The sequence below is a fragment of the Sphaeramia orbicularis genome, chromosome 21, assembly GCF_902148855.1.
Source record: "Sphaeramia orbicularis chromosome 21, fSphaOr1.1, whole genome shotgun sequence".
NCBI classification, from domain to species: Eukaryota; Metazoa; Chordata; class Actinopteri; order Kurtiformes; family Apogonidae; genus Sphaeramia; species Sphaeramia orbicularis.
The window spans coordinates 28,262,197-28,290,053 of NC_043977.1; the positions used below are offsets into that span (position 1 = coordinate 28,262,197).

Genomic DNA, 27,857 nt, shown 5'->3' on the forward strand with positions numbered 1-27,857 from the left:
ACCACTATGCATGAAAGGGTTAATATCCCCTTAACTAAAAAGCCCATAACAAGCAAAACAAACATTCTTAGGTGTGAATGGAGGTGGAGGTATTAATGGTGTAATATCACACATTGAATCTTAAAATGCACAAAACCTGTTATTCGTGTCGGTGCTGCTTACCATCTGAGTCGATGCTGTTGAGCGCTGTGGGTGGAATGATAGAGACTTTGCACTGACCAAGAGGACACTTGCGAGGGTACAGGTCCATACAAGCTGTGTGCACCTAGAAGATCGACACCAAACGCAGGTGAACATTAATGTAGTCATTACGCTCCAAATGAGTAAATAAGATATGAGTCACAATTTTTAGTGGCAAAGCATTTTTACATTTTTAATATTCTTTCTTTATTTGTTTATTTGATGAGGACAGTGCATATTAATGAACACTCAGTACAAATAAAAACATTACTTTGTGTAAATATGTCGGATTTAGCCGAGAGGTGTTTTCCATCTGTAGTACATCAAAGTGTACCTCAAACTTTTTTTTTTCTTTCTTTTCTTTTTGCGTGTACCATTATTTTATGCTTCCTTGAATTTTCATTTTTATATTATGTTGTGCAAAGAAGTCAAATAGTAGTAATCAGGAAGCTTGTATCATATTCATATTCGAAATAAATCAATTAAAAAAAAAAAAAAAAACAATACAGATTTTATGAATAGTCGTTCCAGCTCTTATTGCCTATAACAGAGATGGTGTTTTGACCTGTTTTAGTTCGCCTGATCGGCACATCACAGTCCCCTCTAGAGACAGATCTTGTACTCAAATTATTGTCTCATCAATGAATATCAATGAATAATGACCCAAAAAAAAAAACAAAAAAAAAAAATTAACAAACAATCATCAAATGGAATGTCCAGAGAGTTCACTTATATAGGTGCTCTACAATCGTGGAAAAAATTATTAGACCACCCCTTGTTTTCTTCAATTTTTTGTTCATTTTGATGCCTGGTACAACTAAAGGTACATTTGTTTGGACAAATATAATGATAACAACAAAAATAGCTCATAAGAGTTTAATTTCAGAGCTGATATCTATCCATTTTCCATGTTTTCTTGATAATAACAAAATCACTTCAGTTCTTACATCAATATTTATGGCATTGTACTGACAAAAACAGTGCTTTTAGACATTCCACGTTTTCTTTTCTGTCTGTTTTAGTCACATGATACACACAGGAGTTAGTACTTGATTGCATAACCATTGTTTTTGATGGGTTTTGATGGTCTAATAATTTTTTTTACGTGACTGTATACGGACACATCACACCTACTGTTTGTGGGACTTCTCATTCCTGTTTAATGCTAGAAATGCTCCTATCAGTTACTGTCAATAATTATCAAAATACATGTCTGATCACTATTTCTTATACATAAAGGCTGATTTTTCTATGTAGAAGATCGTTACCTGTAATTTCAAAATGTGTGAAAATATGATGATTAAAAAAAAAAGTTTCAACATTAAGCAAAATTACATTAAAATAACTCTTTTTGGAAGTATAGATAATAGTGTAAACAAAATTAATCTTAACAACACAATAAAACATTTATAGCAGTGATATTTATTATTATTGTTTTGCAGTCCCTGTTTGTAATGTGCACCAATACTTCTGTCCACATACAGTTCTATAGATTTATTTAAAAAGAGGTTGGGATTTTGAAGGGTGATATAAAAACACTGGAGCAGAAAATCTGTATTTTGTTGAGCTAACAAATTCTATTTGAGAAGCCTAATATTAGCCATCAGTCATTGTTCAACAGCCAAGTTCTGCCAATATCCTGTTGGCACCGTTTAATTGGCCACACTAATGAATTGGTCTGTCACTAGAATTTACCTGTGATTTTTTACGTTTCACTTTTCATTTTACAAATTAAAAATACAGCAATTTTTCATTCATTTATTCATTGTCATTCAAATGCAAATTAACAACATAAATGACAAAAATTACATTGTGCATAGTGATTATTAAGAAAGAATGATAAATTCTGCCTTTTATATACTCCATGAATGTATGAAGGCTTATAATGCACAAACCCATACACATTCTATACTGAGACGCTTTAACAGTTTCATACAAACAAGCCATAAGGCAAGTTTTCCAAAGCCTGAGAACAGAAGCAGCAAATAATGGATAAAATAACGGATGCATCTTGACTAGTGAACTGTGTATTTAAGATTCATTCATCATCAGAAAAGTGCAGTTGGGATATGGGTGCTTCTATGAAACTGGTTCCTAAAAGCAGGACATGGGGCTAAAAATTCAAACCAGATGTAGACTAATGTTATGAAGCAAGTTTGGAAGTACTTTGGGTCTATTTTAAAAATACTTACTGAGATAAAAGAGAAACTAGTTTTCAGATAAAACACATTTTTATATTATTTTACATTATATTTAAACCAAAAATCTGTATGTAACATGGTGAAAAGGACACGAAAATTACCCACTACTATTTTTTCAAATATCTTTTTATTCTCTAACAGGTACATTTTGGCAATTGAACTAATTATGCAAGGCAGAGTGTTTCACAAAAATGACTGCTGTTACAAAATCATTCATGATTTATGTGCATTTAAATGGGCAGGTTCTGCGTGTAACGCAAGTGGACATGATGGGTCACATACAAAACCTGGAATGAGACTGAGATTCATGAAAAACCCACATGTCTGGATTAGAAAAACCACAAGGATCAACAAATTTAACAGTGTCTTTATTTATAGCGGTATATAAGACCATTTCAAGCCATGTTTTCAAGACAAAATGTACTGACACCTAGGTAGCTTTTCATGTCCCAATTTGGTCCTATTTTTGGCCCCAATATTTTATTACAATGCATTCATTTTGGGATGGCTCAGACCAAGAGTATAATTGTTTCTGCATTTATCTGAGGTCATCATTAGGTACATCCTGGGGGGAAATATGTCTAAAATTCTCTTTTATTATTGGGTCTAAAAAGCTGGCAAAGTGCCAGGTACCAAAATGAACCCAGTTTCATAGAAGTACCCATATGTTGGTGAAATACTGTTAACTACTGAATGTTTGTCAGGTGCGGTAATAAGAATACTAAAACATGGTGGAAGCAATATTTTAAAAATCCATTCTAATCTAAGCTCTACACAGTGATTATATGTTTTTTGTGATCGTAACAATTCTAATTTATATGATCAGTTTGTTGTATTGTGCAATGTGTAATCTTGTTAACTGCTGATCTTATTCAGGAAGAGGAAATTAAGCATTCTGAATTTATGCATATGTGGCAGATGTCTTACCATAGCTTTGCACCAGAGGCAGCGCCAGTCCTGCAGTCTCAATACGCTGCCACATGTCTTATCACACACGGCACACTTGGCACTGACAGGCAAGTTGCCTTCCAACCACTGGTGAGGCATAGCAATCTGTAGGTTTCACACACACACACACACACACACACACACACACACACACACACACATATACACACATAATGAGAAAGAAGAAAACACATTATGCTGTCTACATCGATTGAATGTTGCTTGTGGGAACACTTTTGTCTATTTCTCGGAAAACCCTGAGACAAATGAATGTCTCCAAACAAAGAATTCATTCCCAGACAAAAGGATAACAATAAAAAGAACTTTATACAGTCACACACACACACACACACACACACACAACTTACCCCATCCTCATCCTCAATGATATCCTTCCCTATGGAAGCCAGCGTTGTCCATTTACAGTTATTAGTAGCTCGGACAGCACAGCGTTTGTGGGCTTTGAATTTGCACACTATAAAAAAAAACAAAAAACAAAAAAACATTTGTCAATCTGAGAGTGTTTTACTACATATTTTACTCAGCATTTTTGATAGACAAAGATAAATAGTAAAAGTTTACATAAATGGTGTTATGGTACATAGATGCCTGACTATTAAATTATCTGAGAATATTGGAATACAGATTACAATAGAACTCAGGAAAAGGAAATGAAATGAAACATTGTTAGATAGATAGGCAACTATTTTAAAATATGTTCGTAGTTATTTAGAACATTTGAATTTATTAAAGTTTATAATGTAAATTGTGTCTCTTATCACATGTTTAAGGGCCCCCTTTTATAAGCTGAGGACTGCTTCTGGGGAGTCCTATTACAAAATGTGTCTTGTAAGTGAATTGTCAATTTTAACTGCAATAATAATTTTGTAATGAATTGATTGATTGATGGATTGATTGACTGACTGACTGACTGACTGACTGACTGATTGATTAATTGATTGATTGATTGATTGACTGATGTATGAACCACAGTTTGATTAAAACAGAAATGTGCCACCATTCAAACTGGGAAAAAATATCATTTGTACATGATGGGAAAGATATTATTTTAAGACTTTCAGTGGAATGAAGCATAAACACAGTGCAAACAAGTAATGCAATTTTTGCATCTAATATAAGCCTGGACAATGTGGCTCATAAAAGTCATATCTCAATAAGATTTAGAGAGATGGCTAAGGGGAGATATAATATAATATTATATGATACAAAACAGTAAAATAGAACAGATAGTATAATGTTAAAGTATCTTCAAAAACACAGCATATTGTGAACTTTAATTGTAAATATCTAAAACCGGCAAAATCCACAAAACGCTACATTTCCTCATAAGCCCAAAACATTGGACATTGATACATGATTCAGAACACGCCCAGCAAAGTACAATGTTATAATGAATCAAGCCCTAATGAGATGTCAGTGGGTGTAATTACTAACCTCCCTAAGCCTCTTCTGCTCTTACACGTCTGACAGATAGAGGCTAAAGCATGAGGACTGAGCTTCACACTGCAAACCTCAATCTACTTATTTCTATCCAATACCAAAAACTATCCAGGAGCTATCACAGTTTACCTGCTCTGCTCGGCGCTGAAAACGTGCACATGTTATACAAGTGTGTTTTTCTGCAGCTCTGCACAGACGTGAACAGCAGAAAGTAAATGTCTGTTACTTTGACTCACAGTCATCAGTACAGGCTCATTATAAAGTAGCCATAACACAATAGGAAAGCTGGAAAATATGGATGAATCAGACCATGTAGGAAGCATTTTCTTCTATTCCTGCTTCAAGACTCCACATCTTGTAAATTGGAAGCTATAAAACTAATGTTATTACAGTCATTTGCAACACCTGCCTTTTGACTCAATCCAGTGATAGAAGCTTTTATTTTTGGAAGGAAAATCTAATGAAAATGTAATGATGTTCTTATAAATCCTGTCATTGCATTTTAAGAAAATAACAGCCTTTTTCAGCTTAGAATACAGCTTACAGTTTGTTGCCATCATTCTGTTGTTGTAAATCCACAAATAAGATGTAAGAAGATAATGTGGGAGCTAGATGGGATGGTGAGCAGATACTTTTCACCATGCTGTTTCCTGACTCTAGGTTACACTCATATGCATCTTCTTTCTTGATTTGAAATAAAAAAGGTCTATCCAAAAGTGATAATTAATGCCATTAAAACGGCTGAAGTAGAAATAAGAATCAATTTTCTGTACAGATTAAAAAAATCTCTGTGCCTCCATTAGTTTTCATAGTCTGAGATTTTCATACTATACTATACTCAGAAAATATCATAGTATAATATTATATAGCAGTGGTTCCCAAACTTTTTTGGCTCGTGACCCCATTTTAACATCACAAATTTCTGGCGTCCCCAGACATTCAAAACAAAGACATTTTTTTGGCTAAAATTAATTTGTTTTTGATCATGTAATAGTTTACTATACTGTGTTGCAAATAAACATTAATTTTAGACGACATTTAGTCTATATAATGTATATTATTATGGACGGAGGCAGAAAAGCCAGGTTGAGATTAATGCACAAAGTGAGGATTTTATTTTCCTTGGTCAGGATATGTACAGTCAGTCCAGCTTGGATTTACAAAGCTGACAATTAATACTGAACAAACATTAACTCAAACTATGAATTATGAAAGAGCTGCAGCATCTGAAACTGACCACAGTGAACATGTTAAAGACAAACAGAACCACAGTGCTTCAGTTTCAGCTTCAGAGTTTGTCATATTTTTTATGTATGTGATTGTCGCTCTAAACTCACCATATATTTTTTGTTAGTAATTACATTTTTTTTTTTTTTTTTTTATCATTTACTTGAAATTTCAGGCGACCCTATTTGAATTCCAGGCCCCAAGGTGAAAAAACACTGGTATACAGTGTTAGAGTCACTATTACTATTACATGGGTTTCCATTTTTCATTATGAAAACCATCAATTTTTATTCCAAGGTATACACAATCTTTGCATCAATAGGTGATTATAGGTGTATGTTCAACCATACAGTTGTACTTAAGTTATTTAACAAGGCATATGGTAACATTTGATGTACATGACGATGTAATTAGCATTAAAATGTAAATACAACATATATTTCCTTTAATGCCATATAGGCAGAGAAGCATCGCTCTCTCACTTTCTCTTATGTATTAGAGATGAAGTACTTAGCAGAGTCATAAATAATGGCTGTAATGTGGGGAAGTTTGCTTTCATTTACCCCACCCTTGCAAATAAACATAACAAAAATCCTTGTAATTAGGCAGTCTACAGATATACAAACTAAGTCAAAGACATACTGTATCCGGAATCACAATCAATGTCTCTATCATGTGCACCGCTAAATGCTGTTAAAGAGCATTAGCAGAGCATTAAGAGAATGAAGAGGACATGATACCATTGCCTCTTAATGGCTCGGCCATACTCTGAGCATTCACAAACCAGACTGGAACAAAACACTGAGTGTGTGTGTAGATGAAATAGAGATAGAGAGAGTTGGTCTGTGTGTGTGTTTGTGGCTAGGTAGCACAAATCAATCCCCACTGACTGTCCTGTGCAGGAAATCGAAGGGAAATCTAAGCTGCGCTGATTGGTGTGCAACTGTTTGGCTGGCTGCTCTCAACATTTAATAGAGACATTGTTTTCCTCACGTTTTCTCTCATTCCGTCGTTCTACAGCTTTCACAAAGCGTTGATCGAACTGTCAAAGATGATCCATCACTTTTCACTTCCTCTCATTTTGTTGTAGTGTTTTCTACAGTATTACTGGAGCAGGAACTGAGGAACTTCTGTGCTCAATATAGACATACACCTCAGGGTGAAATGAAGAAACTGCTGGTTTTACTATGTGTTTGAGCATAGTTAATAGTTTTATTTACCACTGGAGATACACCCCCCCCAGTCAAGAAAATACTGGTCAAAATCAGGAAAAAACACTATTTAGACCTTAAAACAAAGAAAACCCATTCATATTCAGTTGTAAACAACACAATACTGCAAAAGTTGGCAGGTTCCTATTGGTCTGGACCTACAACAGTTTTCTAGGCTTCTGTTTTGTTTGACTTCCTGATGAAAGCTTGGAGCTGAAACGTGTTGAAGTGTCTTTTAAGGTCTTTTTTTTAAAGAATATATGACCATGCCATGAGAATAAAGGCATTTTAATGCTTAAAGACAGTGCCCTGGAGTTTACTTCCTGTTTGTCATCTACTTTATGAATCCCTTTTTCCAAAGAGCACCTTGAACAAACTCTTTTTTGGGTCCTAGAAGCATTTCTTCCCATGATTTTTTGAGCACAATACTAATGTTTTAACTGTAGAGTCCAGAAATCAGCTTTCATGCATTGTCTCATGCTCTTCACTAGTCTTTTGGGAGCTTTATGATACTCCTGGTGCACAAATGCAAGCAGCTCAGCTTTGTTTGATGCCTGTTTGTCTGATCCCATCCTCCTGATCAGATTCCAGAGGAGATGACAAAAAGGACTCATCTCTTACTATTTCCAGTGCTGAATAAAGCTAAATACAAATGTGCACCCCAAAAATCAAAATCTAACTAAGTGTTTTTTTCTCAATTCTAGTCAAAATATCTCCTCACACTTAAAATAAGACATAGTCACCTAAGGCGTAACTTGTAAGGGAGATATAAGAACTTATTTTTAGACAATAGATCTTGAAAATCTTATTTCAAGAAACCTTACCAAGATAATTTTCACTTGTTCCATTGGCAGATTTTTTTTTTTTTTTTTTGCTTGAATTAAGCAAAAACAAATCTGCCAATGGAACAAGTGAAAATTATCTTATATCTCACTTACAAGTTACTCTTTCAAGAAATCTTGCCAAGATTATTTTCACTTGCTCCATTGGCAGATTTTTTTTGCTTAATTCAAGCAAAAAAAAAAATCTGCCAATGGAACAAGTGAAAATTATCTTGGTAAGATTTCTTGAAATAAGATTTTCAAGATCTATTGTCTAAAAAGAAGTTCTTATATCTCACTTACAAGTTACTCTTTAGGTCAGGGGTGTCAAACATGTGGCCCGGGGGCCAAATGCGGCCCGCCAACGGGTCCAGTTCGGCCCGCAGGATGAATCAGCAAAAATTACACTTAAGATATTAACAATCAAGGATGTCGTAGTCGTTTTTGTTCAGGTTCTGCATACAGACCAATGTGATCTCAACTAAAATAATAGCATAATAACCTATAAATAATGACTCCAAATTTTCTTAGTTTAATGTGAAAAACATAATATTACATTACATCTATAAATAAGTAAGGACAACTCCAAATTTTTCTCTTTGTTTTAGTGTAAAAACTTACATTAAATGATGAAAATAGTAACATTTACAAACTATCCTTTAACAAAAAAAGTGCGAAAAACCTGAAATTTTGAAAGTGAAATTTTAATTATTAATTATTCTTCCTGTTATTAAATATTTTGTGCCTTTGTAGATCCAATCCGTAATATGCATGTATATATGGTAAGTTGATGTGTAATATTGTTAAAACTGCACTTATTTTTCTCAAGAAATTTCAGTTTTTTTTTTTTCAGGTTGTTCACATCATTTTTGTTTGGATAGTTTGCAAATGTACATATTTTTATAATTTAATTTTGATTGCACTAAAACAAAGAGAAAAATTTGGAATCCTCATTATTTACAGGTTATTATGCTATTGTTTTACTGGTCCGGCCCACTTAAGATCAATTTGGGCTGAATGTGGACCCTGAACTAAAATGAGTTTGACAACCCTGCTTTAGGTGATTATGTCTCATTTTATGTGTGATGAGATATTTTGATTAGAAATGAAAAAAATACACTTGGTAAGATTTTGATTTTTGCAGTGTGTAAAAAAAAAAAAAAAAAAAAAATGAACATGAGAATCTAGTACAGCGTTAAGTATGTTCTGTCCACTGTAAACCCTGACTTGTTCTTATGAAGGCACAGTGATGTCAATTGCATTTTCCAATTGTTGGTTAAAGTGTGTGAGTGAGGAGGAGGATAAGCTGATTTAAATCACAAGAGGCAGATGCTGCTCTAATGAGTTGGTCTTCTCTCTCTCTTTCACCATTTCTCTGTGTCTCTTCTTTTCTGCCTCCTGCTCTGGATATGAGAGGGCCTCGTTGTAGTTGATAATGAGCACTCAGTGGAGAGACTCTTACTGCTTTCACACATACACACCTAACCCGGCACACACATGGACCGAAATGTGTGCACACATGCGAAATGAACACACAGGAGAACATTAGCTAAATTAGAACGCCAACATATGCAGATGGTGCTCGTTTAAGATCTGCTGCCTGTCAGTGACACTTCACACCAGCTAAAAGAAAGCAAAAAAAAAAAAAAAAAATTGTGTCATTCTCACATGTCAACCTCCTTCCCCTTAACAGCCACACTGTTCTTTCACAGATTAGGTGAGGAGATGTTGCGTCATTCTCAGTTTTTTTTTTTTTTTTGGTACTTTGTAAATAGACAGATGCAAATGCTGACTCAAAATTTAAATAAGTTAACAAGAGGCTTATGTAATGAAAAATATAACATAAATTCATCCCACGTTAGTAAGTCTCAAAAGAATTATTGGCAGTTCAACATTTATTCTTTTAATTCTCACTATTTCTAGCCAACAGTTTGATAGGCATCCAGTTCTAAAACCCGTAGCGTTTCAAAGACTCACGCTGGCGCAAGTATATCCAATCTGCTCCACTTGGAAAGACATTTAAACAAAGAATTTTCTGACTTTAATGACAGGTCTTTATGCAAAATAGTAATGTACCTAATGGCCAGCCAGTTCTTAGACTTGTACTTGCAAAAAGTCAGTTACATCACCACGGTACAGTATGTTTCCTTTTTAACCAAACGAACGAAGTCTATTTTAAGTAGTGTCTTAGATAAGAAAATACAGTCTGTACATTTGTGCAAATACAGATCCCTTAACGCACACATTAAGGGTTTATGATACGACAATATGCATCATGTGTTGCTGATGTATGGCTTCACATTTTTATGTAACACTTATTTTCTTGTGTTGCAAATTACACTCCTTAAAACAATATTACATGATGTTATTTTGACCAAGGAGCTTGAACCTAAAAGAGGAACAACATGGTCATGATTTGGGTCTGGTCTGACGTGGACTGGAAAACTGTACTTTGTGTATTGGAAATATTTGACAGCTTATATTATTTGTTATGTGTTTATGGAAAATTTGCTCAAAAGGTCTGAAAAAAAGCAGAGAAACAATAATATATGGATACGTGCCTTATGCATGTTGGGTATGTAATCCAAAATGTAATAAGAAATATGGCTTTATGTGTGTTTTTTTTAATTATTCAATGAATTTATTAAAAAAACATGCTATACATGTGATATGTACATGTGTCATTTCATAACCCTGATGCATATGTTTGACAGTGAACACGTACTGTACAGTCATTGAAGGCGTTACTCACCTTCGCAGGAGAGGCCATGAGAAGTGACCCCAGACAAGCTGTCTTTGCAAACGTTGCAAAAGGTGGGCCGTGCATGGGAGCAGGCGTACCAGTTGTGCATCCCTGAGAAATGTTCCACATTAAACTGTGCTGTCTGAAAGGGGAGGTTAAAATAGGTTAACAGCACTGAGATTACAATCACAGGAAGGCAAGCAATACATCATCACACTAATAAAATATGGCTGTCATTTTTCTTCAAACTCACAAGAATCATAAAAATAAAAATTAAATATACAATATGTATACAATACATTTCACAACCACTTACAGTTCATTTATTATCTATTATAGAAGCTTTCCTCAAAAACTCTGTCTTTTTTGCTGCCAACAGATCCATAAAAGGACTCCATATACATTAGTGAGGCTCTCCATCATCTGACAGTTGTGTGTGACATTAATACGACTATTCTACTCCTGCTGCTCACTTATTTCATAAAAGCATTTCCTGGTCTAGAATATTGCATGCTTCTATACATTAATGTATAGCAGAAGTCCACTAAGGAGCAAAAGCTAATGTGAGTAATGTACTGTACAAGTGTGGGCGTTGCGTCTGCAGTAGTTGGCGCAGCCCTGGATACAGTTTGTTTCGTAAGTGAAATTGTAACAGGTGCTGATAAACTGGGACAGGCTGATTCGTACAGTGGTACAGCAGAGAACAAAGTCATTACATGCTGTTGACACCTTGGCAGGGGTGTGCATGCATGCATGCACAAACATGTGTGTACCCTGTGGTGTCTGAGCTCTGGGGGTACTGCTGCATTGCAGTGCAGTAGGGGGTGTGGGACGGGGTCTTATATAAGATTTCCCTCGCAAATCAAATCCATTAACATGCAGCACTGTATTTCTTGTGCTCCCCTTTTCTCTGCGCTCGCCACAAATTGCCACTGTCAACACATTGGCCGTATTTAGTTCTTTCTTGCAGCTTTTGCTGACACACCACAGATTTATGGTCTTTTTGTAAGACAATCTCCGAATGGTGCTTTAGTCTGTTGTTGCTGTTGTCCTGTCTTCTAGGTTTTTCACTGTCTTTAACATCAAAACAAGCATAAAAATGGGTGTAGCGGTAACTGACAGGACAGCAGACTTTTATCATTTCCTGTTCGTGTGTTTTCCAGTGAGTCACATAATGAAAAAAAATTGGGGTGATACAGAATCAAAGTACTTGATAAAGATCAGCATGTGTCCACTTTTTATGTGAGTTAGTATACATGCACACATCACAGAGGCATACTGTTTATATTGTGCGTCTGCTCTGCCTGTGTTTGTATGGATCTCTGAGTTGTGCACCTGTGACTGTATATGCCCGCCCTTACATGCCTAGGCATGGTTACTGTTCCTGTGAGGCTCTGAGTATCAACATGGGTGTGTTTGTTTCAGCATAAACAACTTCTGGGGTGCTTCAATGGCCTCAGAGAACTGTGCATCATGTTACAAAACAAAATGTACAATATAACTATTATTACTGCACTTTGTGGTCTCACTACTGGTGTTTCCACACAGATAGTTAAATCTTTGAAATCTAACAGGATGTGGTCACTTAAGAGGAAATATTTTGGTTAGAATATGCAAAAAAGCACAACATTCTGAATCTCCACAAGAGGCTACGCCTTATCACACATCTATTGTTCCAGCGCCACTATCTGTTAATACTCCCCATCTTTTCTCTTTTGGTTTATCTTCAATCATTCCTAACAACACACAAATGAACACACACAAACTTCTGTGACTGTCTGACTGATCTGGAAAGGGGCTCTTACCTCGTAATGCTCTCTGGACTGGACAGACTTCAGCGAACTGATCCAGTCCTCCATCTCTTTTCTGTTTTCTGCACAGAGAATGAGTCTACGGAACGGAGTAATCACCTGGACAGAGTGAGGGATAAATGCACGTGTGAGGGAGTAAGACCAGTACTGTGGCAGGAGAGAGAGAGAGAAATAGAAGAAAGGCAGAAATATTTCCAGTGCTATCCTCCTCTGCCTGCGGTGCCACTGAGAGAACAGAGCGATGGGCTCTGTCTTTAAGGGAGAGAAGGGATGAGAAGCCCCCTCCCTCTTTCTTTTTCTCCTCTCTCTTTCGCTCTCTCTCTCGCTCTCTCATTAAGTCTAGCTCACTCATCCCTTAACACCTTCCTGAGTTAGTCTTTTCCTTCACCCCTGCATTTCTTTCTCTCAACCCTCTCTTTCTATGGCTCTCAGCTCTCCATGCTGCTTTGAGGAAGATGTGTGCTGACAGGCGGAGCGCCTCAGTAAAGGCTAAGAGCTTCCTCTCCCCCCTCCCCTTGTCCTCACTGGTGTGTGTGTGTGTGTGTGTGTATGTGTGTTTAAAGTACAGTCTCCCTGTAGATAACCCTACAGACACACAGCACCCTTTCAACACCCCATCACTTATTAATGCTCCCTCTTCTCTTCTTTCTCTCCATCTCCATCTCAACTCATCAAATCCTTATGTTATCCCTATTCACCTTAGTGAGAGAAGTGAGGATGAGCAGAGCACACAGGGGAATATTACAAAATTCAATATTCATGAACTAGTAGCCGGAATTTCCTTCCCTCTGCAAGATATGTTTTTGTAATTAATTACTTCTGTGCAGGTACCCACACATTTCAACACAGATTAATGTAAGACCCTTGTCGCAGCTTGTTGATGCTTGATTTGACCGGATGGTCTCATCAGCCAAAGTGCTGTCACTGTGAAAAAAAAAAAAAGCAATCGATTTCTTGGGAGCAGATTGGAGTGATATTTGCAAAGCAAGCTGCAAATGGCTAGATATAAAATGCTGCGTCACCATAAAATTTCAATTTAGCAGAGTATATTTAAAAGGCCACAGGTGTTAATGAGCTCACGTACAGTTTATTTGATTTGCATGACATCCGGTCTCATGTGATATGAATCTAGGCTAGTCGAGACTCTTTTGCAGAAGCAGAAAACAATGGAATGGCTGCTAAACTGGATACTAGATCAAGACAAATGAAGAGTTGCAAAAACTGTTAAACAAAATAATTCATTTAAAACTCATTTTTAAGGCAAATTTGAATAAGACACTAAACACATATTCACTAGTTGAATAAAAAAATGGAACAGACTACAGTTACAAAACAGTATACTTCTCACCACGCATCAATAATTAATAATTTTGTGATATAGCAATTCAGATTGTCCCCCTTTCTTTTTAGCATCTAGGGTCTTTTGCAAAGTGTGGACAAACAGCAGAAGCACACCAAACACCCACATGTCTACTTTTGAGTGTATGGTTTTATTGTGTGTCTTGTATGAGTGTGTATGGAGTGTTTAACCTACAGTGAAAAGCTCAGTCTGCTGTAAGTCTGCTTTTTCTGCACAATTACACTCACTAACCATCCTTCTGGATTATCATCTAACAAAGCTTTATTATACAATAATATATTTACAGAGATAATGTTCATGCCACTTAAGCATCAATGATACCATTTTCAATGGAAATGTGATTCTAACTTTAACCCATAAAGACCCAAACAGCCACAGACGACCAAAACCATCTAATGATCTAAAATATTTAATACCTGCTGATCCACTAATCCTATCAATACATGTAAACAATTGGTGTAAAATGCAGTTCGTTAGCTTTTCATGGTCATCAGGTCTGACCCATTAGGACATTCAGAGGCTCCGTAGTGAACGTGGAAACACTGTCATCTTCTACAACATTGATTCACCAGTAAAACCCATGGAGTTGGATCAAAGACAATGGATGGGCACACTGGTTTATGTTTAGTTAATGATGTACTTTGCTGAAAAAGTCACTTTTTCTTCAGTTTTCTTTGTTTTTGATATAATACCCATCAACTTTAATCTGAGCTTTTATGAACATCTACATGATCAGTAAATTAAATATAGGAAAATACCGATGTTCACTGAAAAAACGCAAAATACAGAGGATAATGTCATAATAAATGAAGATAAATTAAGAAAAGCTAAATATTGAGAAAAAAAAATATTTTGGAACTGCCACAAAAGTAGCACTGGGTCTTCATGGGTTAATAGTGGTGTTTCACATATTTCATATTTGCCTCCAATAGCCAAAAATATATTTGTGCACTAACTGACACGATTGACTGCTATCTGATCACCTTAATCTGTCTTGTTAACACTCTATGCCATGACCTCTAATCAATGTGTGGTTACTCCTGAATCCTGAGAAGTCTGTCAAGGAAAAACGGTAATTTTGTGAATGCCTTTCATTGGTGCCGAACACTGGAAAATCTAATGATTTCACACTCTTTAGTCCAAAAAAACCCATTATTGAAAAATACAAGCAAATCCTTTAAATGATAGTTACTGGTAGAAGTATAACATCCTAAGATGAATGGATACAACCAAATAATGCCATTACAAAAGCTATTTGCAAACAGTGACAAATGATGTGGAAAAATTAAGCATAACATTTCTGTTAGTTTCATCCATCTGCTTTTATACAGATGAATGAAGATGATTATCGTGATTTTGCATGGTGCATGCAATGAGCACACAGTAAAAAGGTGTGGGGCTTGATCCCAGTGGGCTTTTCTATGTAGAGCAGAGGTCTAAAACATGCGGCCTGGGGGCCAAATCCAGCACGCCAGAGGGTCCAGTCTGGCATGTGGGATGAATTTGTGAAATGTAAAAATTACACTAAGATATTAATCATTTTAGTTCAGGTTCCACATACAGACCAATTTAATCTCAAGTGGGTCGGGTCAGTAAAATACTATCATAATAACTTAGAAATACTCACAACTCCAAATTTTTCTCTTTGTAAATTTAACATTTTCATGTCATTTTACTGTATTTACACTAAAACAAACTATCATTTCACAAAATGTGAATAACCTCAACAAATATGAACATTTTGAAATGTCTGAAGTGCAAGTTTACCAATATTCTACCTGTTACTAAATGTTTGGTGTATTTGTAGATCCACTGTGATCTGTAAGTTTACATATGTAAATCATAAATGAGACATAATATTGTTAAAATTTCACTCAGTTTTCTTAAGAAATTTCAGTTTGTTCATGTCATTCACATTGTTTTAAAGGATAGTTGGTAGATGTAAACATTTTCATCGCATAATTTTACTTTTTTCGCTCTAAAACATAGAAGAAAGTTTGGAGTTGACATTATTAATATATTATTATGTTATTATTTTCACTGGTCCGGCCCACTTCAGATCAAAGTTGCCTTAATGTGGCCCCTGACCTAAAACGAGTTTGACACCCCTGATGTAAAGTGTGCATGTTCTCTCCGTGTCTGATGCATGTTCTAGATGTTTCCCTCTTCCAGCACACCTGACAGGTCATTATCAGGCTTCTACAGAGCTTGATGATAGGCTAATCATTTGAATCAGGTGTGTTGGAGGAGGGATACATCTAAAACATGAAGGATAGTAGCTCTTGAGGACCAGGTTTGGTGACTCCTGCTCTACGGTGTACCCCGCCTTCACCCATTAGATAGATGGAATAGGCTCCAGCATTCCTGCAACCATCTAGATGATTAAGCAGTTGAGGGAAAATGGATGGATGGAATAATTACCATTAGGCAATTATGTAATAATTGTAACAAATCAATTGTATGTCTTTCTCACCATTCTTCATCTCGGGTTCAGCCATTAATAACAATACAGAAGAGCAAGAAATCAGTGTGTTTTTGTGTATGTGTGTGTCTGAGTTTGCATGCACATTAGCAAATTGATCGCTGTGGACATAGATCATCCTGTCTTTCTCCAGCTGTACTGTATCCATGTGTCTTGTTGTATGTGTGTGTCTAGAGAGAGGTAATGATAAGATTGGTTGCCAGGGGAAACAAGAACGACCGTTTCCAAAAATGGCTCTAGGCATCCCTCAAGTGTGGAAAACCTCTCTTGATGGCTGACCTTCAATGCTGCATTCATCAGATGTGTATTTCTGAGTAATGACGACAAGTAAAAGTGACTGTTTGATCAGAGCCTACATCTGTGAATTGTGACAACACAGAATCAACAGTATCATCAGCTGTTATTTTTGGTAGAAAGGCAATCGAAGACTAAGCAATAATGAGGAATACGTGTCACTGTTTACACACACACATACATACACATACAGGCAAAGGACTGGTGACAGTGGTACACACATACTGTAGCCAGTGGGACCAGCAGCACAATAGCAGATGAGGTGGAAAGGAACTGTGACAGCTGCTCACTCCCTACATACGGTCTGCAAATGCCGTTAACCCTTTAATATTAACTGCACAGTTAATCAAAGCACAGATGCAACACTGATTCAAGTACACAATTCTAAGCTGATCTGAATTTCCTTGAGTTTCATTTCATGGACTTAAAGTGGACAGTAATAACCGAGCCAATCCAATAAACATGAGCGAGTCAGTGAGAGAGGCGGTGCATGGGTACAGAGTCTGTAATGAGTTTAGGGTGGGGGGTGGGCTGAGATCTAACTCACGTGGACTTCAAGGTGCTTATGCTCTGAGCCACGGCAACACTGGCTCATTGTACGTTCATATGCAGGCTCCTTCTGACGGTGACAATAAGCAGGATAATGACATGGCTTTTGAAAGGATATATGTACAACCTCATTTACATGTGTAGCACTCTACTGCAAACGCACACATACAGTTAATGCACAACACGATATACAGGTGCAGCGTGCATGTGATGGAGATGGATACAGTTAGTTGGTTTTATGTTAATCCTGTAATCCATTGGAATTCATAATATGAACAAACAATAGGTTAAATCATTTTACAAGACTTCAGTTACATGCAATATAGCTGTTGTGTCCTGTACATGTTATATAGAATAGAAGTGCATTAATAACAATATGTTACCAGGATCTCCAAACAATATTAAGCAAAAGAAGTTGAAAGGCATACTTCAATCTTAAAGTATTCTATTTCATATTTTAAGACAGCGTGGAGACATTTCTATTTCTAATATTAAAGGTAGGTCTCTGCTCCATAGACCCCATTTTGTCAAATCACATGAAGCACAATGACAGCTACGAACAGGAATGAGCATTAATCACTAAGCACCTTAACACCGGCATGAGTCAATTATACCACATCACTGCTGGAAGCACTAACCTGCAGAGAGGACACCAACAGCATCACTCATCCTGAGAGCATTGACCAACAAGCAGACAGACAGAAGTAACAAGAGGAAGCCTGGCAGGCAGACAGACAACGCTAGACAGACAGATAGACAGTGGGACTCAGCACAGTCAGAGCAAAACCCTGCAATGCTTCCTCTGCAGTAGTCTACCCCCCCCACCCCCTACCCCTACCCACACCCTGCCTCACCTAGTCTCTCCCTCTCTCTCTCTCTCTCTCTCTCTCCGTCATGATCACATAACCCATCCACCACAGCCTGGTCTCCCCCTGTCGGTGTGCATGACCGTGTCTGGGTTGATGTGCATTAGAGGGATCGCACGTAGCAGCTGCAGGTGAACCGCTGTTTAGCATGTCACATTACCTTTGGTTTTATGTTTCACCGCTCCTCCTCCTCCTCCTCATTCACTCCTGTCCATCCTGCCTTCACATCCACCCCTCATCACCTTCTGCGTCCTTCTTTCCTCTCCTACTTCTCAATGCTTGCTCATGCCTCTCGTGCTCTAGCTCTACCCTGCTTTTCCTCTTTTCCCCGGGGAGTATGTGTACAAGTGCAGTCAGCTATGGTGTGACATCACGCTAGGATTTCCTCTACTGCTTTACCTTACTGTGCCTTCCCCTTTGCCATTTTTAAATAGCTCTGCAGTCATTTATGATTGCGTCATATTAAATTGCACTATTTCTGCTATGCCCTTCTTTCACCTCAGCCTGTACATGCAGCGTTTCATCTTTATTCATTTAGCTGAGGTCCACCAACACAGCATCTCATCACCGCTCCAAACATATTTAGAAACACATTAAAACCCAAACAGCAACAGATATGTAACAGTACTTGAATTATAGCCCAGAATATCACAACTGTGCAAAACACGACACATATTTTTGAACTGCTTTTCATTTTCCATGCACCCCACTGACTCCCCTACCCCCTGACATCATCGCTTTCTTTCCCCATCCCGTTCCTTTCTTTTCTTGATGTTAGTAGAATGTTAATGCTTATGACCACATGAGGATAACCACTTACAATTACAGTCATAACTGCTGCACACGTGCTGCACACATGTACCACTCGGCACATGTAGCGTAATCTTATTTATGAATATGACAGACGTAAGCCATCTCAAGCACTCAGTGAAGCATTTCAAGATGCTACTATAAATAGCTGCATGCTCCCTCCTGGGCACTGTTCTCCTGCCTACCCCCTCCTCCTACTAGTTTCTTATTATAGCAACACAGAGGGAGAGGAGAGACATTTATAGAAAGGACAAGTCACTACTGGCTCTTTCTCTGTCTGTTTGTATCCTCCTGGTAGATAATGCTTATGTTCAATACCATTTACCTCCCCCACTTGCCAGCTTAGCAGCTCATTCTTTTCTAAGCAGGCACCCATTCACAGGAACATTGCTTATTATCTTTCAATAGATGTGCCACAAGAGGCATGTGATAAAAAACATAAAGAGCAGTGCTGCGAAATGTATTAAAATCTAATCTAGATATAACTAGAACTGACATTTTCATGTAAACAGTATGAGAGGTGAGTCACCGTCCTTGTATTGCAAATCCTGTTTTCTTGCAGACCTTGAGGGATCACTATCTGAATGCATAATGTCTGACTGAATGCCGCCTCTTTCTGTGTCATTCATCCAACCATTACAACTAGGGATGTAACGATGTGAAAATTTCATTGTGACCAAAATTATCACGGTTATCATTATTATCGCAGTATTGTTGAAATTGTGCTCAAAATGTTCAAAAAGTACTTATACACACACTGAAATAATTTAACCAAGTTGTAGTTTGAAAAAACAAAACAAAAACAAAAATCCAAATAAAATAATTGGCACAATGTACTTTCTCTTGGTAGAAACATTCAAATATTAACCCTTAGAGGTCTGAGCCTATTTTTTCAGTACTTTTGATTTTGCCTTTATATACTATATAAACAAATGTTTACTATACCCATGTTTGGTATCTGTTTTTTCAGCACAACTTCATCTATATCATTCGCCTATTATTTTTTTCACTTTAACCTACTATAAAAACACAAAAGGACAAAAAACACAAAAAAATATATAAAATCTGATTTGAAAAATGTATATAATTTATTGCATAAATAACACACTGAGGCTTAACGAACCTTTTCAAAGACTTTAAAAGTTAATATTGGTTACAAATATTAGGTATATAAAATTAAAATTGTAATAAATTAAAACTATACTCAAATATTTGACATAAAAGCAGATCTTTACATAGGTGTTTTCTCCAGAAAAGTGTGGTAATCAAATACGGTTACCATGATAATTAGAATTTAAACGGTAATACTAACTGTCTGCAATTTTACCGCAGTTTATCATTATACCGGTAATCGTTACATCCCTAATTTCAACTGAAGCAAAGCAACCAAATTTAGAAACAGAAGCACAATTTTATTAAGCTGACATAACTTAGCATATATTATGACTGCACAAAGCACTTACTGTAAAGCTGTTGTTGACATTCTTTGTGCTGGACTCCGCAACACTGGCGTCTGATAAGTCCACCTCGTCAAAGATAAGGGACTGCAGGTGTGCAAGAGCAGGTGTGTGGACCGAGAAAAGAGGAAGGTCCCACGAGGAACACAGAAGGGCAATAGAGAGAAAACGACAAGAGAATGTCAATTTGGACAATAACGTCAAAAGAGGCTTAAACTTATCGCTTAACTCTATTAACTCTTATTATTATAGGGCATGGAGATATCTGTGATTTATTATAGCAACAGAAAAGCAAACTTAGAATGGACAGGTGAAACTTATCCTTAGATGAAAGCTAGGGCAAGGACCATGAAAGACAAGAAATGACAGCATTTAAAATCACTGTCTTATCAATAATAATTTTCCCAATATTACATATTTTACCTACACTCCTGTGGTTGACAAGTACATACAAAGACAATATATTCCTTATAAAAGGTTTAACTTCTGTTTTCTTTGTAAATATTTTATCTTGGCACATTGGTTAAGACTTGGAACTTTTCAAATAAAACTTGTTTCATTAACTATTTTATGATTTCCATAGTATGAGTAAAGTAGTGTAGTACAGGTAGTGGTCAGTTTATATACTAATGTTGGTTCTGATTATTTAGCCTGCACTACATCATGTCTGATGGTCAATATACAATGCTGGTTTTATTGCTCATCTTACACTTATTAGTAGACATACTCTGTGCTTTGTATGTTGTGCATTTATTGTATATATGAAAAAATCAATCTAGTATCCTAAAAAAACTAAACTTTGTAATGACAAAATTGTGAAAGAAGACAATATAATGTTTCAGTGCATTTAACAACAGTGTTTTGCAGCAGCAACAGCAACTCCTTGTTTGAGACAGAGAAAGAAGATACGTGTGTGTCGACACTTATCTTTTGTTTACTGGCATCGTGGAAAAATCCTACAGATTAACTCTGCATTTGCCAAATGGAATTTAATCAACCAACTACTTAGTCAGTTACTACTATATATTAGTAAGTTTGGTATTAAGTTGGTATGAAAATAGTTTTGTTTCATTACAGGAAATGCCCTCCATCACACCAGAGCAGCACAATCAACCCGCACAATATTTTTCTTTGTTTTATCTCAGTACATGGGAATAATGTAAGCGACATGACAGTGAATTTTAATATGTTTCATTGAATTTCTATGAGCTGGAGTCAATTCTATCCAGCCAGTAGACAGACAGAGAGAAGCGTAAGAGTCTCCAAAACAGGAACACGATATCCTAACAGAGCTGTGATGTGTAAGGCATGCAGCTGAGCTCTTAAAGGGCCGCAGGCCAAAAACCAATGCCGTCAAAGGAATGCCCTTTGACTGTGTGTGTAGGGGGAGCTGCTACAGCTGTCAAAGGGAATGCCCAGTTAATGACGCTCTCTCCAGGCCTGGCTGCAGAGGGACATCAGCCAACGCATACTGTGTGTGTGAGTTTGTGTGTGGGTGTGCACACATTTATGTGCATGGTGGAGGCATGTGTCTCAGCACATGCACTTACGCCTACAAGTGAATGTGCATGTGTGTATGGATTGTCAGCCAAGAGGGCCTCAATATGAATGGCATGCCAACACAAACACTGCTCCCCTGTTACAGTGCTCTTGGCTGAAACACTATTGCTTCACATGTATGTGCACGGCACGCATGTGCTTTCTACAGTTGTTTTGACACACTCCCTCTCTTGTACTCAGCACACTCACTTGTGCATGTGTGGGCACACACACTCAACTCTTGTGAGTGAAGCTGTAATGAAAGCTGACAGTCAATGGTGGACAAAGGCAAATGTCCAGACTGTGTTACCCATAGATCCACAGCTAAGCTCACCAGCTACATCTCAGCAACCTCAACAAGCTGACTTCCTTTTTTCTGTCTCTCTACAAGTCAGAATAATAACGTCACTTTTTCTTTGTTTTGTAATTTTTTTCATTGTCATGTGACAGATTTCATAAATTCCTTTCTCAGATTGCTCAGAGAAGAGAATAGTTGATAAAGGCAGCGATGCTGAGATGTAGCCTCCCTTTTGGATCAATATGGAGATCAAGCTTCTTAAGCACAGGACAGCACAGCAAGCCAGTCTACCTTAGAGGACACACCACACACCACAGTGGACGGACATGTAGGGAATGAGAACTTATCTACAGAGGCTAATGTCACTGTCTGGCCATGACAGAAAGAATATATGAACTTAGAATAAATGTCTAAAGCTCACATTAATATAACACAAAAAGCCTATAAGGTATCACTTATATTTGTTTTGTTCTTTATTCTTCCAGCATGACCATCAGGAGACACTAAACAATAGAGGACCAGCAACACACACTGTAAAACAACAGAAGCCACAAACCTCACAAAGCATGAGTTTAATAAACGGTATGGCTTTATTGTTGTACATGTGTTTTGCTGCCCTTCCTGAGATTCTAACTAAAATATGTAGAGCATTTATGTCACATGGTGAATAAGATCTGGAACTGCAACATTTGTAAATCAAAAACTTTTAATGATCTGATTATTTCTAGTGAAATTGAAATAAATGATAATTTTTCTACAAAAGTTCCATTTTCAATTACAGATTAAATACTGAATATAAACTGTCTGAATATTAAAAATAAAAAAAAAGTTTAAATTATATATCACTATCAACATTAATATTGTCTAGATCTAAAAGCTCCATATGGCATGAATGCAGCTCTAATACGTATTGGTAAAGAAGTTGCAATTGGACTCTTCTGGTGGTCTGGCCCATGGCCCCTGGCCTTTGACCCCTGGCCCCTGGCTGTGCTATGCTGACCCGGATTCTCACTAGGCCTTCCTCAGATCCGCTGGCACCCAGGGGTGGAGGGGAGCGGCGTGCACCCGTCCAGCACACCGAAAGAACTCGCCAGCACACACGACTCCTGGACACTCTATGCAGCGCCCGCTCCTGCCAGTGCGCCATAGCACTGCCAGACTAGTGCGCGTGCAGACACAGGGATACACACATGCGCACACACATATCAACACCGAAGAGGTAAGGTTAGAAATGAAGGAGTTTAAGTTAGGGTAAACTGTTTAATTTTCAAAAGAAACACACCTATAAATAGAGAAGTTCAAAATCAATGTAAGTTTGGCAGCTTGTTCATTCATAGCTACTTGTGCATGTGTGTTTCCTACCTTGGCATCTTTGGCGTAGTAGAGAGTTCGGCCTCTCAGTTTGAAGTAACGCTTTTTCCACCTCTGGAACGAGCTGGTCTGTTTCAGCAACAATCCCTCCTTTATACTCGTCTGGTGGGAGAAAAGATGCAACAAAAATCAGTTTTATAGGCCTCCGGCGCAGAACAGCCTCTTGCACTGCATTTATCTACAGGAAACAGTTAAGATAAAAGTGAGTAGTGTTTAGACATGTGTATGTGCATGCAAGTGAATGTGAGTTCTAATTTTATGCATGGGAGATGAGGAATGGACTAAAAAGGCCAGAAGATTGGAAATCTTTTACACATACACATCACCTCTCATTTCTCTGAGGAGCAATAAACACACGTCTAACTCCGAAAGAAAAGCAGCATCAAACACAGAAAGAGAAGAAAGAACCAAAGAAAAGTGAAAGAGGGGGTGAAAGGGCAAGAACAATATTTCTGTGTCTGTTTTTACCATCGGTTTAACAGAGGAATTTTGAGTGTTAAACCTTCCTGACAAAGCGGAAAGAACTTATTTCACATCACTTTTACATTTTATAGTCATTTTAAAAACAACGTGGTATGAGCAAAAGGGAAGAAAATAAGTATTGAGGTCAGAGACAGGTTTGATAAGCAAAAGACAAAACTCTTCAGAAGGAGAGGAAATGTTAAACAGGCTCATTCCCCCTGGTCATATTGGGACGGGGTGTTGCTATAAACTGACAATACCATAAATGGGATATGTCAAAAATTGCAGCTTGAATAACAGAGGAAGATTATGTAAATAACTTTGCTAATGATTTCCAAATTTTCTGAAAAAAGTCATTATTAAATTAAAGGGGTCATATTTTGCTAAACCTACTTTTATTAGTTTTTGGTACATTTATTTGTGTATTTGGACCTTAATTAGCTCAAAAAGTTTGAACTTGAACCCTCCAGATGCTGCAAAGCTATATCTTTAGTAGTAGTAGTAATTTATTCGTCCATTTAACAGAACACGATATATACACACTGTATATACAGTCTGGATTTCTATATTAAACATGGGCGAAAAGGTGTAGGCTGAAGCAACAGCTTATTTACCCTATTTACAAAAAGGAAAGTTGCAGAAACAAAACAAGACAACAAGATGGTGGAGTTTTAAACAATAATATAAATAAACAAATAATACAATCTAAGCAAAATCTTAGACTTATACTGATAATTGGTTGGATTTCAACTACCGTTTTAATTCCTGCTTAATTTGTTAATTTGTTTTACACATATAAGGTCAAAACTTCTGACGAACATTTCTCCAAGTACAACAGAATTGTTTGTCAGCAGCAGCGGTTGTAGTTCATACTGAAAGTATGTCCAAACTATGAGCCGATTACCTAACATATTCAGTTGTTGGCTGAACAAGACAAAGCAGCGCAGCCTATAACCTGGAGGGGGTGGGGCGAGAAGTGGCTTATGTACATTTAAAGGGCTAGCGCTCAAAATGACCTTTCTGGTGCCATTACTCAGAAATAGGGTTGAAGATGGACCTGTGGAGTTGAATTAATGAAGAATTCAGACCCAAACATAGCATTTACAGTTTATGTAGACCACAGGGAAATGTTTTAACCCTTTCATGCATAGTGGTCACTACAGTGGACAGTTATTCTACAGCTGTTCTCTTGTATATTCATGGATTTTGCTGTTTTAGTTCCATATCAGCCAACACAGTGGACGCTTATGCATCATCCCAGACACTGATATTCATACCATTACTGTAACTTTCCTGTTCTTTTATCTAAATCAATTGCTAATTGTTATTAGACTGTAATTAACAGAGTTTTTTTTTTTTTTTTTGCATATTATCTGAGTGAGTAATAACTAGTATTATAGTATGTTCAAATGTGAGAAAACATCAGATTAGCAGCATTAACCTCCTGAGACCCTGGAAAGGGAAAATTTTAGCTTTTTTCCATTAAATAATTGTCTTGATTGGAAACCGCATAATGCAACAGTTTTTTTTTCTAGGTACATTTTTTTTTTTAATTATTTTTATTTTATTTTATTTATTTATTTATTTTAATGGAACGTCCTTTACAATGGACACTATTTTTTACGTGAAACTGTCACACTTTTGTCCCCTACAGAGAACAAAAATGCATTGCTGGGTCTCAGGAGGATAAAAATGTTTTTATTTCATAGTTTTCACACAGTATGTCAGTAAATGCATGTTTCTTTGCTTCAAAAATCAAACGTATGGTGTTCAGCTGAGTGGACATTTTTGTAACTTCATGAAAAATAGGTTCATGAACAAAACAAAAAAAAAAATCAATCACATTGTTTTTTTCATGCCTAAAAGAGGGATAAAAACACTCAGGAAAAAAAATTGATTAAGGTTCTGATAATTCATGCATAAAAGGATTAAAATGCATAATTCCATTTTTAAAAAAAAGCAAAATATCACTCCTTTAAAGGGACGAAACACATATGAGAAAATACCTAAGAACAGATAGAGAAGTTAAAATGCATTGCTAAGTGTATAAAAACCCTTCCTGACTCTTATAGATCCAGTACTCTAGTGTGTCACCTTGAATCAAACCATCCTTCCATGAATGACACAGTACACACACTCATCATCATTATGACCACTATCATCTCGCACACACTTACACACACACACACACACACACACACACACACACACACACACACACACACACACACACACACACACACACACACACACACACACAAGCACACAGTTGACATACAGAGCAAATACAGTGAAGCATGGAACAGTGGACATGGAAAAGATAAAACACACATGAAATGCACACAGATGTTAGGATGGAAGAACATCATTCTTTCTGTTTGGAAACACACACACACACCACCCATCTTCCTGTCACTTGTGGGGACTTTACATAGATTTACTTTCATTTCCTGAGGCTTTACTGCAATACTAATAAATTAAGACTGTCACAATAGGGAAATTTTAGTTGAATATTATTTGTGAATAACAGTTATCTGTGTTGTGATGAAAATCCTGTGAGGAAGAAGTGATGAAACATGAGATTTCTGTCCCTTCCATCCTGACGCCTTCACACAGTGACGTTAGCTCATGACAAAGCAATAACATAATCACATAACCCTAACCTTAACTGCTACCTTAGTCGTCCTCTTAAAATGTAATGATCTATGTTGCAGAATCAAGCATTGTTGAAGCTGTCAGACTCAACATTGTGAGTGGGCTCCCAGTTTTAGGACAAATACATAAAAACATACCCTCACACGCTTTGTGTTTCCACGTGTTTCTGGAACATTACATGAGTTACATTCATTTCCTGGAGACTTACCCGAAGCTTAAACATAACATGCTTAACATAATATGCCTGACACTAACCCTAGCCTTCCAAAGCTAACCTCCAAACAACTTTAACCTTCAAATGTAATGATTTATATTATGTAGACCTGGATTTCTTCCCCAGGAGGGAGTTGAGTCCCCACCAAGTGAATGTGTAAATACATTTATGTCCTCATAATGTTAGAAACATGCACACACACAAGCTATTTATAGAAAAGGAGGGCTGCTTTCTAAGGGGAGAATTACAAACAGAAAAACAGGCCTGTAGCTGACATCCTGCCCACCAGCTGTGTCAACTTAAACATAGAAAACACAGCCGCAGAACAAAGGCTCACCGTGGATGAACACCAAACACTCATACACTAGCATATGACACTGGATGAAGCATGCATATACAATGGAGGACTAATGACAATGGTAATTTATATGTTGGAATAAACTGCTGGCGGAAAATCCCTAGAATTAAACTTTCATGCTGTTTTTAGAGCACTTTTATAAGCACTTTAACCAGTGAAGTGGTCCTTGAAATGCCAAATAAATTCCACAAAACTATTTAAAAATGATGTGTCTTTTTCAGAAACTGCATTCTTCATCACAATGGATATTCCAAAATTCTCACAATTTTTATAAAGTAAATATAGCATAAGTGAAAATCTTGTGAGGTTCTCTCCCACAGCAGGAAGAGACACACTGTGAATTCTCTACAGCAGCTGTCCTACGTTAATTCCCTGCTTCCCTTTCCGTAGGTACAGCTTCAAGACCAAATTCCTGCAGTGGATTAAGGTGAAATACCTCAATGCTGACTTCCCTATAAGGCCTTAGCTGCTTGCCGGCAACTGCAATCAAAGTAGGACTGAAAAACAGACATAGCAGATGAAGTCATCTCCTCATTTAG

At 37.1% G+C, this 27,857-nt stretch overlaps 1 protein-coding gene across 9 annotated transcripts in view; it reads right to left on the minus strand.

Annotated features, from left to right (window-relative positions):
• dgkh (diacylglycerol kinase, eta) overlaps positions 1 to 27,857 on the minus strand; it is an 84,805-nt gene that overhangs the window by 44,602 nt on the left and 12,346 nt on the right. For 8 of the 9 annotated variants that reach the window (XM_030124571.1, XM_030124569.1, XM_030124567.1 and 5 more), the window contains 7 exons: positions 23,621 to 23,731; positions 20,428 to 20,508; positions 12,598 to 12,702; positions 10,802 to 10,934; positions 3,698 to 3,804; positions 3,309 to 3,434; positions 163 to 265 (listed from right to left, as the gene is read on the minus strand). In XM_030124571.1, coding sequence (XP_029980431.1) covers positions 163 to 265; positions 3,309 to 3,434; positions 3,698 to 3,804; positions 10,802 to 10,934; positions 12,598 to 12,702; positions 20,428 to 20,508; positions 23,621 to 23,731 — 766 coding nt within the window. Of the gene's footprint in view, positions 1 to 162; positions 266 to 3,308; positions 3,435 to 3,697; positions 3,805 to 10,801; positions 10,935 to 12,597; positions 12,703 to 17,926; positions 18,016 to 20,427; positions 20,509 to 23,620; positions 23,732 to 27,857 lie in introns of those variants that run through there. The other variant, XM_030124570.1, reaches the window with a different exon arrangement.